Source organism: Podarcis vaucheri, assembly GCF_965113315.1.
Source record: "Podarcis vaucheri genome assembly, chromosome: Z".
Classification (NCBI taxonomy): domain Eukaryota; kingdom Metazoa; phylum Chordata; class Lepidosauria; order Squamata; family Lacertidae; genus Podarcis; species Podarcis vaucheri.
This window is the reverse complement of record NC_138758.1, coordinates 28,129,620-28,144,174: the sequence shown is the minus strand read 5'-3', so window position 1 is coordinate 28,144,174 and position 14,555 is coordinate 28,129,620. Positions and strand designations below refer to the sequence as shown.

The following is a 14,555-nucleotide window of genomic DNA, read 5'->3' as shown; positions in this document are numbered from 1 at the left end:
AGAGGGGGCATTGGTTTCTGGGTGAGAGTTGATCATGGTGTGGATTTGCCAAGCGTGCCTTCCTCTTAACATGATTCTCCCTTGTGTCCTGAGTTTGAGTGTCTTCAAAACTCATGGCACCTCTGGTAAAGGCTGTTCTCCAATTGGAGCACTCACAGGCAAGTGTTTCCCAATTGTTGGTGTTTATACTACATTTTTAAAGATTAGTCTTGAGACAGTCTTTAAACCTCTTTTGTTGACCACCAGCATTACACTTTCCATTTTTAAGTTTGGAATAGAGTAGCTGCTTTGGAAGACGATAATCAGGCATCCGCACAACATGACCAGTCCAACAAAGTTGATGTTGAAGAATCATTGCTTCAACACTGGTGATCTTTGCTTCTTCCAGTACACTGGTATTAGTTCGCCTGTCTTCCCAAGTGATGAGTAAAAATTTTCCGAGACACCATTGATGGAATCTTTCGAGGAGCTAGAGATGGTGTTTATAAGTGGTCCATGTTTCACAAGCATACAGTAAGTTTGGTAGTACAATAGCTTTGTAAACAAGCATTTTGGTTCTCCTGAGAATGTCCCGGTCCTCAACACTCTGCACTTCAATTGGGAGAAAGCTGTATGCGCAGAGCTCAGGCGATGCTGGATTTCGGCATCAGTGTTGGCCCTTGTGGAAAGATAACTGCCCGAGTAGGAGAAGTGATCAACATTTTCCAACGTTAAACCATTGAGTAGGATTTGTGGTGCTGCAGAGGGGTTATTTTGTACTTTTTGGTGAAGCACTTTGGTTTTTTGGATGTAGAGCGATAGGCCAAGCTTTTCGTAAGCCTCTGCAAAGATATTTAGGATGGTTTGGAGGTCATCCTCTGAGTGTGCACATCCTACGTTGTCATCAGCATACTTAAGCTCTATGGTGGAAGTTAAGGTAACCTTACTCTTTGGGCAGCCACCAAAATTCTCCTAGACCACAAGATCTGTACAATCCCTAGAGCCTTCTACCTGGGAAGAGAGAGAGCAGATGCCAGCCACTGAAGCTTAGCTATCAAAGGATGCTAGCAGGAAGAAATAGATGCAGCCCACCAGAGAAAAATCTGAATCCTTACTGACCGACTTCCTGGAAAGAGGGTGATAGGCAGAAAATGGTTTTTTAAAGTAAAACAAGGTGTAGAAGGGAAGTTCAACGCTTCAAAGCAAGTGTTGTCACGAATGGCTATTTGCAAAAGCACAGAGAAGACTGTGAGGAAACCTCTGCTCCTGTAGTCAGATACACAACTATCAGAACACTTTAAGCACAGCAATTTCAAATCAAATGGAAGTGAGGCACATTGACATTTGTTGTTTAGTCGTTTAGTCATGTCCGACTCTTCGTGACCCCATGGACTAGAGCACGCCAGGCACTCCTGTCTTCCACTGCCTCCCACAGTTTGGTCAACTCAATGTTCGTAGCTTCAAGAACACTGTCCAACCATCTCGTCCTCTGTCGTCCCCTTCTTCTTGCGCCCTCAATCTTTCCAAACATCAGGGTGTTTTCCAGGGAGTCTTCTCTTCTCATGAGGTGGCCAAAGTATTGGAGCCTCAGCTTCACGATCTGTGCTTCCAGCGAACACTCAGGGCTGATTTCCTTAAGAATGGATGTGTTTGATCTTCTTGCAGTCCATGGGACTCTCAAGAGTCTCCTCCAGGACCATAATTCAAAAGCATCAATTCTTCTGCGATCAGCCTTCTTTATGGTTCAGCTCTCACTTCCATACATCACTACTGGGAAAACCATGGCTTTAACTATATGGACCTTTGTTGGCAAGGTGATGTCTCTGCTTTTTAAGACGCTGTCTAGGTTTGCCATCGCCTTTCTCCCAAGGAGCAGGCATCTTTTAATTTCGTGACTGCTGTCACCATCTGCAGTGATCATGGAGCCCAGGAAAGTAAAATCTCTCACCGCCTCCATTTCTTCCCCTTCTATTTCCCAGGAGGTGATGGGCCCAGTGGCCATGATCTTCGTTTTTTTGCTGTTGAGCTTCAGACCATATTTTGTGGTCTCCTCTTTCACCCTCATTAAAAGGTTATTTAATTCCTCCTCACTTTCTGCCATCAAGGTTGTGTCATCTGCATATCTGAGGTTGTTGATATTTCTTCCCGCGATCTTAATTCCAGCTTGGGATTCATCCAGCCCAGCCTTTCGCATGATGAATTCTGCATATAAGTTAAATAAGCAGGGAGACAATATAAAGCCTTGCCGTACTCCTTTCCCAATTTTGAACCAATCAGTTGTTCCATATCCAGTTCTAACTGTTGTTTCTTGTCCCACATAGAGATTTCTCAGGAGACAGATGAGGTGATCAGGCACTCCCATTTCTTTAAGAACTTGCCATAGTTTGCTGTGGTTAACACAGTCAATGGATTTTGCATAGTCAATGAAGCAGAAGTAGATGTCTTTCTGGAACTCTCTAGCTTTCTCCATAATCCAGCGCATGTTTGCAATTTGGTCTCTGGTTCCTCTGCACTTCTGGGAGTTCTCGGTCCACATACTGCTTAAGCCTGCCTTGTAGAATTTTAAGCATAACCTTGCTTGCGTGTGAAATGAACATTGACATTAAGATTGCATTTTTGCATGAGGAGATCTAAGAGGAGGAGATCTACATGGAACAGCCCAAGGGTTTTGTTAAACCCAGTGAAGCCTGTTTAGTATGTAAGCTTCAGAAGGGGCTATATGGACTGAAACAGGCTTTTAGGACGTGGAATGGTCACAGCAGAGAGAATTGTGTAGACAAAGATGGGAAGGCTTGTTATTGTTTAATAGGGAGGAATGATTGTTGAAGTCATTGCAGACAATGTTGCTATGTTTGATCAGAGGAAAAACTATCGCTGACGTGCATTAATAATCATAATTAGAGAACCCCTTTTGGCCTTTTTGTGTGGAAAGGAAAATGAATTAATCTGTTTGGTTTTGAAAATAGGGAAAATATTGCCTAACAGAAAGTAGATCAGTTGTGTGTTATTCTAGGGCGAATATTTTGAATATTTTTTGTATGTAACTTACATACAGAGAATCAGCAGTCCTTTTAATTTTTTCCCTCTTCTCTTATTTACTTTTCCTTCCACTTTTCTTTTGTTCTTCCTTTGGTATTGTCTTTTCTCTTTCTCCCTTTGTTTTTGTTTAGATTAGGTTGTTTTATTTTATGGCATTATGAAAAAGCTTCAATTAAAACTTGTTTTTTAAAAAGAACTTGGAAAAGTCTCCTAATATCTAGGGAACCAAACTGAAAGGGAGAAAGATGGATCATTCCTTCTAAGCCAGAAGCAGAAGGTCACTTGACAGTTTTAAACCATCCTGTTGCCAGACTTATGGCCACTGATTTTCTAATCTTAAGAATCAAGTTGAATCTGAACTATTTATTGCCTGTCAACAACCAGTACAGGTCAGCAAGAGGGAAATCTCTGTACTTGATAAGTCCACTCATCCGCAGAACACAGGAGAGCTGGGCATTGGGGAGTTAATCCCAGCTGGGGTGTGAGTTTCAGCTCTGTGCCAGTTGCTCAATTAGTCAATGGCAGATTGGCTCAGAGGGCTGAGCACACTGTGTGGGGAGGGGCTGATGGAGCAACCAGGCTTCCCTCAGGTTCGCTCCCTGGGGATTTAAATTGCCCACACCAGCCCCCTGCACCCAGCTCTCCTTGTTGCATCAGTCCACCCACCGACTCCATCAGCTTTGCATTTCACTTATTGATTGGCCTTGCTAGTAGTGGTCGCCGTATTTGGGGCAGGAATTTACCTAGCAGGCGAATTGGCTATGGCCTGAGGGTTTTGCCTACCTCATAGCAATCATAACAACTTAGGCGGTTTAGGCACTGGGTAAGTCCTTAGCCTTGCATGGGCGGGGAAGTGGGTACTTCAAGACTACAAGACCAGATATCATAGATGCAGTGGGAATCCTTAGAAGGCAAATGAATGCTCCCACTGAAAAGGACTGAACAGGTGTCAAACGAGTTGCCAGATCTCTGAAAGAACTATGAAGTGTAAGCTTAAGTTGCCAGCAGACATCAATCCTGCACTGATGATGCTGACTGGGCCGGGGACACTGAAGACTATAAGTCAACAGTGGTTATGTTTTTAGGTATGGAAATGGGGCAGTTATCAACAAAATTGTGTAGCTCTTTCTTCCACAGAATCTGAATATGTAGCTTCTATAGGGGCATGCAGAGAGCTTGCCTGTCTTGATCAACTGACTGAGGACTTTGTGTTCGTTTGAGAGAAGCCATTTTAACTGACGGAAGACATCCAGAGCTGTTTGAAGTGAACACACAGTGAGAAGTTCCACTCGATAACCAAATGTATCAAAATAAAGTACCACTTGGTGCATGAGGCGATCCAGAATAGGCTTGTTGAGTTGACCTATTGGCATACCAAGAAAATGACTGCTTATATTCTCATGAAACCTCTACCAAGAGACAGTTTCTAGAACCTCTGAGTTAAGTTGGGACTCTGGGTAGTTTAATAAAATTGGGTATGCAATGTAATGTTTTCCTGAGAAGGGTTTTGTGGGAGAATCTGTGGCCAAATCACAAATGCATGATTGCTAGATAGATGCAAACAGGGGACTCTATGATGTCACATCCTATAAACTTTTGTGGCTGGAAAGGGAAATTTAATCTCTACTTCTTCCTATCACCACACTCTTTTTCCTACCTGTGATGGGGAAAACATATCTTTGCTCTCCCCCAAAGACCAATCTTCATTTTGAACTGGACTATGGGTATGTGTAAAGGACGTGGGTGGCTCTGGGGTAAACCGCAGAGCCTAGGGCTTGCCGATCAGAAGGTCGGCGGTTCGAATCCCCGCGACGGGGTGAGCTCCCGTTGCTCAGACCCAGTTCCTGCCAACCTAGCAGTTTGAAAGCATGCCAGTGCAAGTAGATAAATAGGTACCGATACGGCGGGAAGGTAAATGGTTTTTCCGTGGGTTGCTCTGGTTCACCAGAAGCGGCTTAGTCATGCTGGCCACATGACCCGGAAGCTGTATGCTGGATCCCTCGGCCAATAAAGCGAGATGAGCGCCACAACCCCAGAGTCGGTTACAACTGGACCTAATGGTCAGGGGTCCCTTTACCTTTACCTATGGGTATCTGTAACATTTAAAGATTATTGCCTTCCTGGTTTTCATCACTGTACAGTCATACCTCGGGTTGAATGTGCTTCGGGATGAGTGTGTTCGAGTTGCGCTCCGCGGCAACCTGGAAGTAACGGAGTGCGTTACTTCCGGGTTTCTCCGCTTGTGCATGTGCAGGTGCAGGTGCTCAAAATGACATCATGCACATGCACAGAAGCGCCAAAACATGACCCGCGCACGTGCAGACGTGGGTTACGTTTGCTTCTAGATGAGAACGGGGCTCTGGAATGGATCCCGTCCGCATCTAGAGGTACCACTGTATCTGTTCAATCGTGACAAGACTTTGATAAGTGAGTAAACCTTGTTTACTAAACAGCCTGAGAGTGATTTCTCCATTAAGAGGGAAACATAAAACAGGAAAAGATAATCTAAGTCCACCTAAAATAAAAGTGAAAGGGGATTTTTTTTTTTTTTGAGAGGCACTCCATTCTTTACAACAACCCAATGAGGACTGAGCCTATTCCATGTTTAGTGGGGAATAGAAAAACTAGGGAGAGGGTCATTGAGAGAGAGACCATAAATTTGAACAGGGAACACCTTGCATATGTAGTAACAATGGTGATGATATCCCTTTATTACATTAGAATGCTAGAGAGTTGAGTGTCAAATGGATGGGTGAACCGAATCCATTGGAAAGCCTTGTGCCAGAGGAGATGTGAAAGATGTGGCTTGCTTGCTAGATCATGGTAGCAAGGTTTTACTTGATGTGGCAGGCAAGACCCAAATGAGATGGCCAGTCATACTCCTCTGCCTTTAGTTAACCCTGTGATTCACACATTTTAAACTAACTACTGTATTTTTCACTCTATATCACGCGCCCGACCATAACACGCACGTAGTTTTTAGAGGAGGAAAATCCATAGGCATGCCACTCGTAGGCATTCCCTCCATAACACGCATAGACATTTCCCCTTACTTTCTAGGAGGAAAAAAGTGAGTGTTATGGTGCAAAAAATACGGTAACTAACTAACTAACTAACTAACTAACAACACCAGGTGAAGATACGTATCATCACCTAGCAATGTCTAGATATTGCACTCCTCTTAAAAGCATAAGAAGGAGAGCACAGCCCACTTGATCAGCAGAAACCCTAGTCTACTGCATTTGCCAAGTGAGTGCAGGTATCATTATTTAACCTATCAATTTATTTAAAGAGTTTATATATCTATTTTTATCACCAAGTGTCCTCAAAAGGGTTTACATAAGAAGAAAAATAACTTGATCTAAGTGTGCAATAACAGAGTGCGGAGAAGTTGTGCCATTTATTCAGTAGACCTTCATCCAAGGATGATTAGCCTGTGTTGTTGAACTCCAACTCCTATTATCCCCAGACAGCATTATCAGTGGTCAGGGCTTATGGGAGCTGTAGTCCAGTGACAAGAAGAAGGCCCGTTCTCCACTTCTGATCTCTGAGATCCACAAGGTTGCCACTTTTCCTTCTGTTCCAAAGGAGCTGCAGTGCTGTAAGTAGAATAATGCTGACCACCCATGCCAGCTTGGGAAATGTTGTTGTTGTTGTTGAATATGAATTTCTTAGTATTTACCCAGGGTATTCCAAAGCAATTTAAAGCCAGACAGACACCCCTACCAAAGAGACATCAAAACCAATAGGAAAAAGAAATACGTTAAAACGTGAGGGGGCGGGCTTTATGTTGGGAAGGTAGGCAGGGGGCAGCTTCCCCCCTGCCCCCCCAGCCTATGCCCATACATAAAACATCCTGCCCATTTCTAAAAGGCTACAGATTATTGAAGTCCAAAGGCCTGGTTATGAGGGGATTTTTTGCTGGGGGCATAGAGACAGAGACAGAGACAGAGACAGAGACAGAGACAGAGACAGAGATAGATAGAGATAGAGATAGAGATAGAGATAGAGATAGAGATAGAGATAGAGATAGAGATAGAGATAGAGATAGAGATAAATTATGGTGCCAGGCAAGCCTCCCTTGGGATAGCATTCCAGAAGCAGGGAGTCACTGCAAAAAAGGCCCTTTCTCATGTTGCCATGGTGATTGAGGCACCTCACAGGCACTGATGGCTTGCCTTTGGCAGGGCATCAAGGGTGACCTATATGAGACTCTTCCAATGAGAAGCAGCAGGTTAGGATGCAAGTCCCAACATAGATCTTTAAATATGGGCCACTGAATGATTCCAAAAACTGGGAAGCCTTTGCAGAAGGCTCTTTCTCTTCTGAACATTTTCTGCCAATAGACAAAAAAAGAAGCTGAATCGGAGAATTATCTCACCTCTGGCCCAGGTTTGTGGGGGTATGCCAGCTCCAGATTGTTTCAACTAGTTCAGAAGCAAGCACATAACTGCTAACAGCCAACATACGCTTACTCTGAAGATAAGATATACTGAGTCATTAAGCACTTGGCTAAAAGAATCACATTTGTATCTGACTTTGTGGGAAGCGGTAGCCTTATTATGAGAACTTCACCAGGGCCCCCAGCCACCTTAACCTAACCATACCTTTTGAGCTTATTCCAGAGTAAACATGCATGCGCATTGTAGGGGATTGGGCTAGATGAACCTTGGGGTCCCTTCCAACTCTATAATCCTATGATTCTAGTTATTTATATTATTTATTAGACTTGTATTCAGTTATTCATTCAATGATCAAAAGGCAGTTCACAACATAAAAATACAAAATGAGAACACGAAATACTGAAAAAAGCACAAGCCAATAACCCTTGTCCCAAACACACAGTTTAAAAGGCCATAGAATGTTTTGTTAGCCAGAGGCCTGGCCCTAGAGAAATGTTTTTTCCTGGCACCTAAAGATACGTATGGAAGGCCCCAGGTGAACCTTCCTGGGGAGAGCATCCCACAAATGGACAGCCATGCAGAAAAAGGCCACCTCCAGACCTCTTGTGAAGGAGGCACACAAAAAAGGGCCTCAGATGATAATCACAGGGTCCCGGCTGATTCATATGATTCCAGGGGCAAAGCTGCATGCTCCGCTACTGGGGGCGGAGAGCACGCGGGGGGGTGGCGTGCCACCTGTGGGGGCGTAGCGCCCAGCACACGTGAGGGTTTACAACACATGTCGGGGGGGCACAATGGCACCCTACCAGAATAGTGGTGCCGGGGGCGGTGCATTCCCTCCGCATCCCCGTTCCTCCGGCTGTGTATGATTCTATGTGCTTCTTTCACTTCCATAGAAATAAGCACCATTAAAATCTTTGAGCAGAAACGGATACCACTGGGCTGTAACCATATACAACTAGGAGACCCATTTCAGAACTGCTTCTGAGTGAAGATATCATATTATTAAAGGACTATCTGCCTTTGCACAAGTGTGCATTCTAAGTATATTTTGTAGTGGGAAGTCCCCTCTTTTCAGTGGAGTTCACACCCAGGCAGGTGAGTTCAGAGATCTTGCTGGAACCCAGAACCTGCTACCACTTCTCCCACCCCCTGAACCCAGAAGCTGATGCTGCAGCCATGCAGCCCCACCCTTAGTGGGACAGTGGCAGAGCCAGTGGCCGGGTGAGATGGCACTATTCCATTTTGCCTCTGGCAAGGGAGCAGGAGGGCCTGTCCCTGGTAAGAATGGCCTATGAAGTGGAGGCTAAGAGGAGGTCTCACATTAGGCTTGCCAAAGGTGGTGTACTGGAAGGCAGGGGGTCAGGAGTGCACTAGAGGATGTTCCCACTCGAGGGTTTAATGTTGCAATGGGTCCCTGGCATGTCAAAAAAGGTCATTGGTGTTAGACTTTTTTAACATTTTTTTTCCTCTTGAAAAAGGTAGATCTGTACTAAAGTGTGGGAAGGGATATAGGCTGGCATTTTGATAACAGGAATTTATTTCTGTAGGCTTCCAAAAGCTTTCCTGAATGAGTGGTGCTAAACCCGCAAGCGGCATAATGTGATAATATCCACTTTTACTCTGAGCTGAGATGCTTGGGGTGAATGCAAACCATGGGCTCTCTGTCCCATTGAGATCTTGATCAAGACTGGGCTAGAGACTTTGGATATAATATCCAACTTTCATCCTGGGAAAAGTTATGGAAAGTGGAAATAAAATTTACTGCCTTGTGTTCGTTGGAAGAAAATTATATGAAAATGATGTACCCTTGGTATCTAACCCCAAATAAAATTGCTAAAATGTACAAAACAAGTTCTAAACTGTGTTGGAAATGTAAAGAGAAAGAGAATACTTTTTACCATATGTGGTGGACATGTACATTGGTAAAGGCTTTCTTGGAAATGATATAAAATGAACGCAAGAAAATGTTTAAAAATACATTTGTTAAAAAAACCAGAAGCCTTTTTACTAGGCATTATAGGTGAAGAGGCTATGCATGTGGCCTTTGTAACTTCTCCACTCTGCAATCCAAAGGGAGCTTCAGAGCTTGAGGAAATGGCAGGGCCACCACTGGATTTGCAGTCCTGCCGCTCATGCCAGCAGGAACAGCAGCAGAAGGGGAGGGGCAAGGGGGCAAATTGCTTCATGGGTGAAGCCATCATATGATGGTATCTGGCCTGACTAGGGCTCTAGACTGGCAGAGCAATTTGGATGTGCTGCTCTATTAAGCCATGATGCTCCCCTGGCTTAGGTTTGGAATGCCCCCATGCTGTGCTTGCGCCCTGCCAACACACAGTGCTATAGACTTGAATAAAGTGTGGCAGGGAGAAGAGGAGTGGGCCACCTTTCTCCCATCAACGGCTGGATTCTCTTGGAGAATTCTCTCAGCAGAGGATAGAATCAGAGATGCTTCACGCTTCTCTTCCCCCACTTCCTCCCCCCCACCTCTTCTCTCCTGCTGGCTGGTTGAATCTTCCCTTCCCATGTGGACTGAAGCTGGCAGGGGGGAGGGTACTTCCATCAGAATTGTGGAAGAGGGAGGGGAGATTTAAAACATTATGCTCCCTGAAAAGTGCGGTGAACTGCCTATCAGTATCCTAAGGCCCCACCCCATGGAGGGCAAGGAGGGAGATGAGAGAGAGAGAGAGAGAGAGAGAGAGAGAGAGAGAGAGAGAGAGACAGGAACATTAAGGGCGAGAGCACCCAAAACCCTCCCACTAGTTCCACAAGCCAACCTACAATCTTTGCCTGAGACAATCACCAGGGTGACCTGTGACTGTTTAGGGCAGGGATAGGCAACCTAAGGCCTGTGGGCCAGATGGGGCCCAATTGCCTTCTCAATCCGGCCCATGGATGGTCCGGGAATCAGTGTGTTTTTAGATGAGTAGAATGTGTCCTTTTATTTAAAATGCATCTCTGAGTTATTTGTGGGGCCTGCCTGGTGTTTTTATGTGAGTAGAATGTGTGCTTTTATTTAAAATGCGCCTCTGGGTTATTTGTGAAGGGCAAGAAGGGAGCAGAGAGAGAGAGCGCCCGAGACCCTCCCACCAGTTCCACAAGCCAGCCTACAGTCTTTGCCTGAGACAATCACCATGGTGACCTGTGACTGTTTAGGGCAGTCTTTCTCAACCTGTGGGTCCCCAGAAGATGTTGAACTACAATTCCCATCATCCCTAACTAGCAAGGCCAGAGCTCAGGGATGATGGGAGTTGTAGTCCAACAACACTTGGGGACCCACAGGTTGAGAACCGCTGGTTTAGGGTCTTTAATCAAGTATAGGGTAGTGGTGAGAGTGTTGGGTTAGGGATGGGGGGGAGTAGGGTTCAGATCCCTCCTTCTCCATGGCACTCCTTAGGCAAGATCAGGACACTCACTGTCTCGCCATCCAACCTACAAGGCTCCTTGGAAGAAGTGTAAAATATAAGCATAATAGAAAGCAAATAGAATTGCATCTTTAGGAGCTAATCAGGGCTAGAGATCTAATGAAGGGCCACATCATATCAAATCCCAGCTGCAATAGAATTTAGTCAGAAGATGGAAAACTAGAATTGAAGAGACCAGGTTGCAAAAAACACATTTTTATTGATGATTTGGTGGATACATTGACAAATGATACAAACATGATTCTATGCATTCAAGAAGCAAATGATTCAGGACCCGTCCGGGCTTTCCTGATTTGCCTCTGCAGGAGTCATACACAGAAATGGTTATACAATGAAAGATTAAGGAAACCTCAGAGACTATTATATGGCAAAAGAAAAAAATACCCTCCCATAAGACATACCCCCGGCTTGTGCCAATATAGAGCAGGTAACAAGCCTCCAATAGGAAAAGTCAAACAAACAAAGTGATGCAACATGCTGAGCCACAACAAGCGTTTCAGTGCACATTCAATGCATACTTAAAGCACATGACATAATGATAAAAACACCTTATTACAACAAAGTATAGGGTAGTGGCAAGAGTGTTGGACTAAGGATGGGGAGAGCAGGGTTCAAATCCCGCCATCTCCATGGCACTCCTTGGGCCATCAGGACACTCACAGTCTCGCCATCTAACCTACAAGGCTCCTTGGAGGAAGGGTAAAATATAAGCATAATAGAAAGCAAATTGAATTTAATCTGTGGGTTGTAATCAGGGCTACAGATCTAATGGAGGCAGCTAAACCTTGGGCCACAACATATCAAGTACCCGCTGCAAATTTAATCAGAAGATGGAAAGCAGGAATTGAAGAGACCAGGTTGAAAAACACACATTTTTATTGATAATTTGCCTCATTTCTTCTGCAGTCCCTGATTCTACAAAGCATGCTGCTTATCAAGCTACTCTACTTTGGCAGGGAATCCTAAGCACTTCACTGAGAGAAGGATCTCCTAGTTTTCGGGGCGAGTCAGGGGTCTTCGGCGGCCCCGGTTCCGCTGCGGGGGAGGTGATTCCATCCGAATTGGGACAAGTCCTGTTGAAAACCACACAACGGCCACATTCCCAGGCATCCGAGCTGGAGGCTGCACACTGGGGGCATTGCTGGGAAGAGCTGGAGGCTGCACACTGGGGGCATTGCTGGGAAGAGCTGGAGGCTGCACACTGGGGGCATTGCTGGGGGGAGCTGGAGGCTTCACACTGGGTGCTTTGCTGGGGGGAGGTGGAGGCTTCACACTGGGGGCATTGCTGGGGGGAGGTGGAGGCTTCACACTGGGGGCATTGCTGGGGGGAGCTGGAGGCTTCACACTGGGGGCATTGCTGGGGGGAGCTGGAGGTTTCACACTGGGGGCATCGCTGGGGGGAGCTGGAGGCGGCACACTGGGGGCATTGCTGGGGGGAGCTGGAGGCTTCACACTGGGGGCATTGCTGGGGGGAGCTGGAGGTTTCACACTGGGGGCATCGCTGGGGGGAGCTGGAGGCGGCACACTGGGGGCATTGCTGGGGGGAGCTGGAGGCGGCACACTGGGTGCATTGCTGGGGGGAGCTGGAGGCTGCACACTGGGTGCATTGCTGGGGGGAGCTGGAGGCTGCACACTGGGGGCATCGCTGGTAGAAGCAGGACCGTCATGGAGACTTGGAGGACCCAGTGCACCAACAGGCAATAGCTGATCCAATCTGGTGTAGGTTTCACGGGGTTTCACAGAAGAGCCGCTCTCTTCCTCGATCTCCTCTGGTACTTCAAAGGTGACTGTCTCCGTAAGCCAGAATCTTCTGCAAGGGCGGTAAAAACCCCAGTAGAATATCACAGTAGCAAGAACTCCAACACAAAAAACGGTCACCAACAGCCAGTCTGAAACAAAAGAAAGATATTGATCAATGCTTGTTCTGCTACCCATTTGCTCGATTGTTCTGCTCAACGGGACAAACTGGACTCTCCAGGAATGGAGCAAGGGATTTTAACCAAAAATCCGGAGAGGGGTGGTATGGCTAACATCTTTAGGCAAAGTATCTCACACTGCAACAATTTCCCCCATCTCTAACTTCAGGAGTCAATATCCTTAATCGAGCCTGACTGCTCTCGGCTGAGAAGACTCCCTGGGACAAATGTCCCTGCACCGAAGCAACCTAGAAAACAGGAACCCTGGACTTAGTTGGGAGAATTCCCGCCCGCCCCCATACAAATCTTGCCCGTCCGTGCCAACCTAGAGTCTTCTGCCGCGTTAAAAACCAACGAATTTCTCACAGCACCATAAGCGCAGCCTAAGACTGGGCCCACGCGACCCCCCTGAAACACCTTCGAAGCCCTTCTTGCCCTCCCCGCAAGTCTTCTGCGCACTGGACTTCACCCTAATGGAGTTCCCGTTCCCAGCCACCCTTCCCAAGCGATAACGCGCAGCCTTCTTGGGGAGGCGGAAGGGGCACCGAAGGTGTTCTCCTCGTCCCGTGTACACCTCTGCGATTCACCGCAAGATCATGAGCGGGGAAGACATAAATAGACCGAAAGGGGAGCGGGAGACCCGTGTCCAAAAAAGAGAAAGCAGCAGTTTCGCTTTCAGAATGAGGCGCACAATGGGCGCAGCCAAGGGGCCCCAGGGGCAGCTGCCTCCCCAATTAATCAAAATTAATACAAATAATAACAAATCTGAGGTCTGCGCCCCCTAACAAAAATACTGGCTACGCCTATGAGGCTCAAGTAGTGTCCCTCGGAGGTGCCAAAAGATGCGAAAGTGGGTGGCTGCCTTACATTCCACTGGAGGGCACGGCTCCGGTTTGCCGTCGGTGGGGCGCGCTGGGGAGCCCTCGGCGAGCTCTTCGAAGGAGCACTTGAGCGTCTGGTCGCAGGTCCCGCAGCAGAACTTGACTTCGGCGCCGTCGGGTTGCCCCGCGCACTGGAAAGCTTCCACCTGCGGCGGCTCCATCCCGTACAGCCACTTGGCGCACGTCGATCCATTGGTCTCGCTCAGCGGCCGGGCGTCTTTGTTGGGAGTAGGGACCGCGATCTGGGTCTCGCCCCAAGGCAGAAGGCGCAGCAGCAGCAGAAGAGCGAAGAGCAGAACACACTTCATGGCGGCGCAACTCACAGCTGGGCTCACCTCGAAGAACTGACTGACCGACTCTCTCCAGCAAGCGAAGTCTGTCTGGCTAGTCTAACCCGCCCCACACGGACAGGTCCGTCCCACTCAAGCGCAGCCAGTCAGAGACAATGACTCGGTATCAAACTTCCTCTCATAAAGGCTGCATGGGCGCCGTATCCGCTGGGGCGGCCCCGATTCTGGCCGCACAGGTGTCCCGTGCAGAAAGCAAGTTTACACGGAGGGTCAGATCCTTGGTCGATCTACCTGGGTGTTCTCTCCGCTATCCGGCAATTCTTCTCTGGGCTTTCAAAGGGGGGCCCTGGGTGGAACATTCCCGCCCTCCCGGGAATTGAACCAGAGACCTTGCGCCTTCGACGCAGGTGCTCTAGTACGGAGAGCTGGTGGGGTTTAGGGTCATCGAAACGCTCCCTCCCCGATGGAAGTGTGTGCCAATAGCTTCAGAAGTCGAATGAAGAGGCTCTTGATGCGCTCGGACAATTTCCCCATCTCCTGTCGATTCCTGGGGGGCTATCCGCTCGAGCCCACCCAAGCTTCCTCAGTACAGTAACAGCCACAACCCCCATTTGAATTAGAA

General features: G+C 47.2%; 1 protein-coding gene across 1 annotated transcript; it reads right to left on the bottom strand.

Moving 5' to 3' along the window:
- Positions 1-11,836: 11,836 nt before the first annotated feature.
- LOC309524261 (uncharacterized protein) lies at positions 11,837-13,951 on the bottom strand (the record flags this gene model as incomplete). The annotated part of the gene is made up of 2 exons (XM_082208718.1): positions 11,837-12,735; positions 13,630-13,951. 2 exons carry the CDS (start codon positions 13,949-13,951, stop codon positions 11,837-11,839), a joined length of 1,221 nt encoding a protein of 406 aa, XP_082064844.1.
- Between the last annotated feature and the right edge of the window lie 604 nt (positions 13,952-14,555).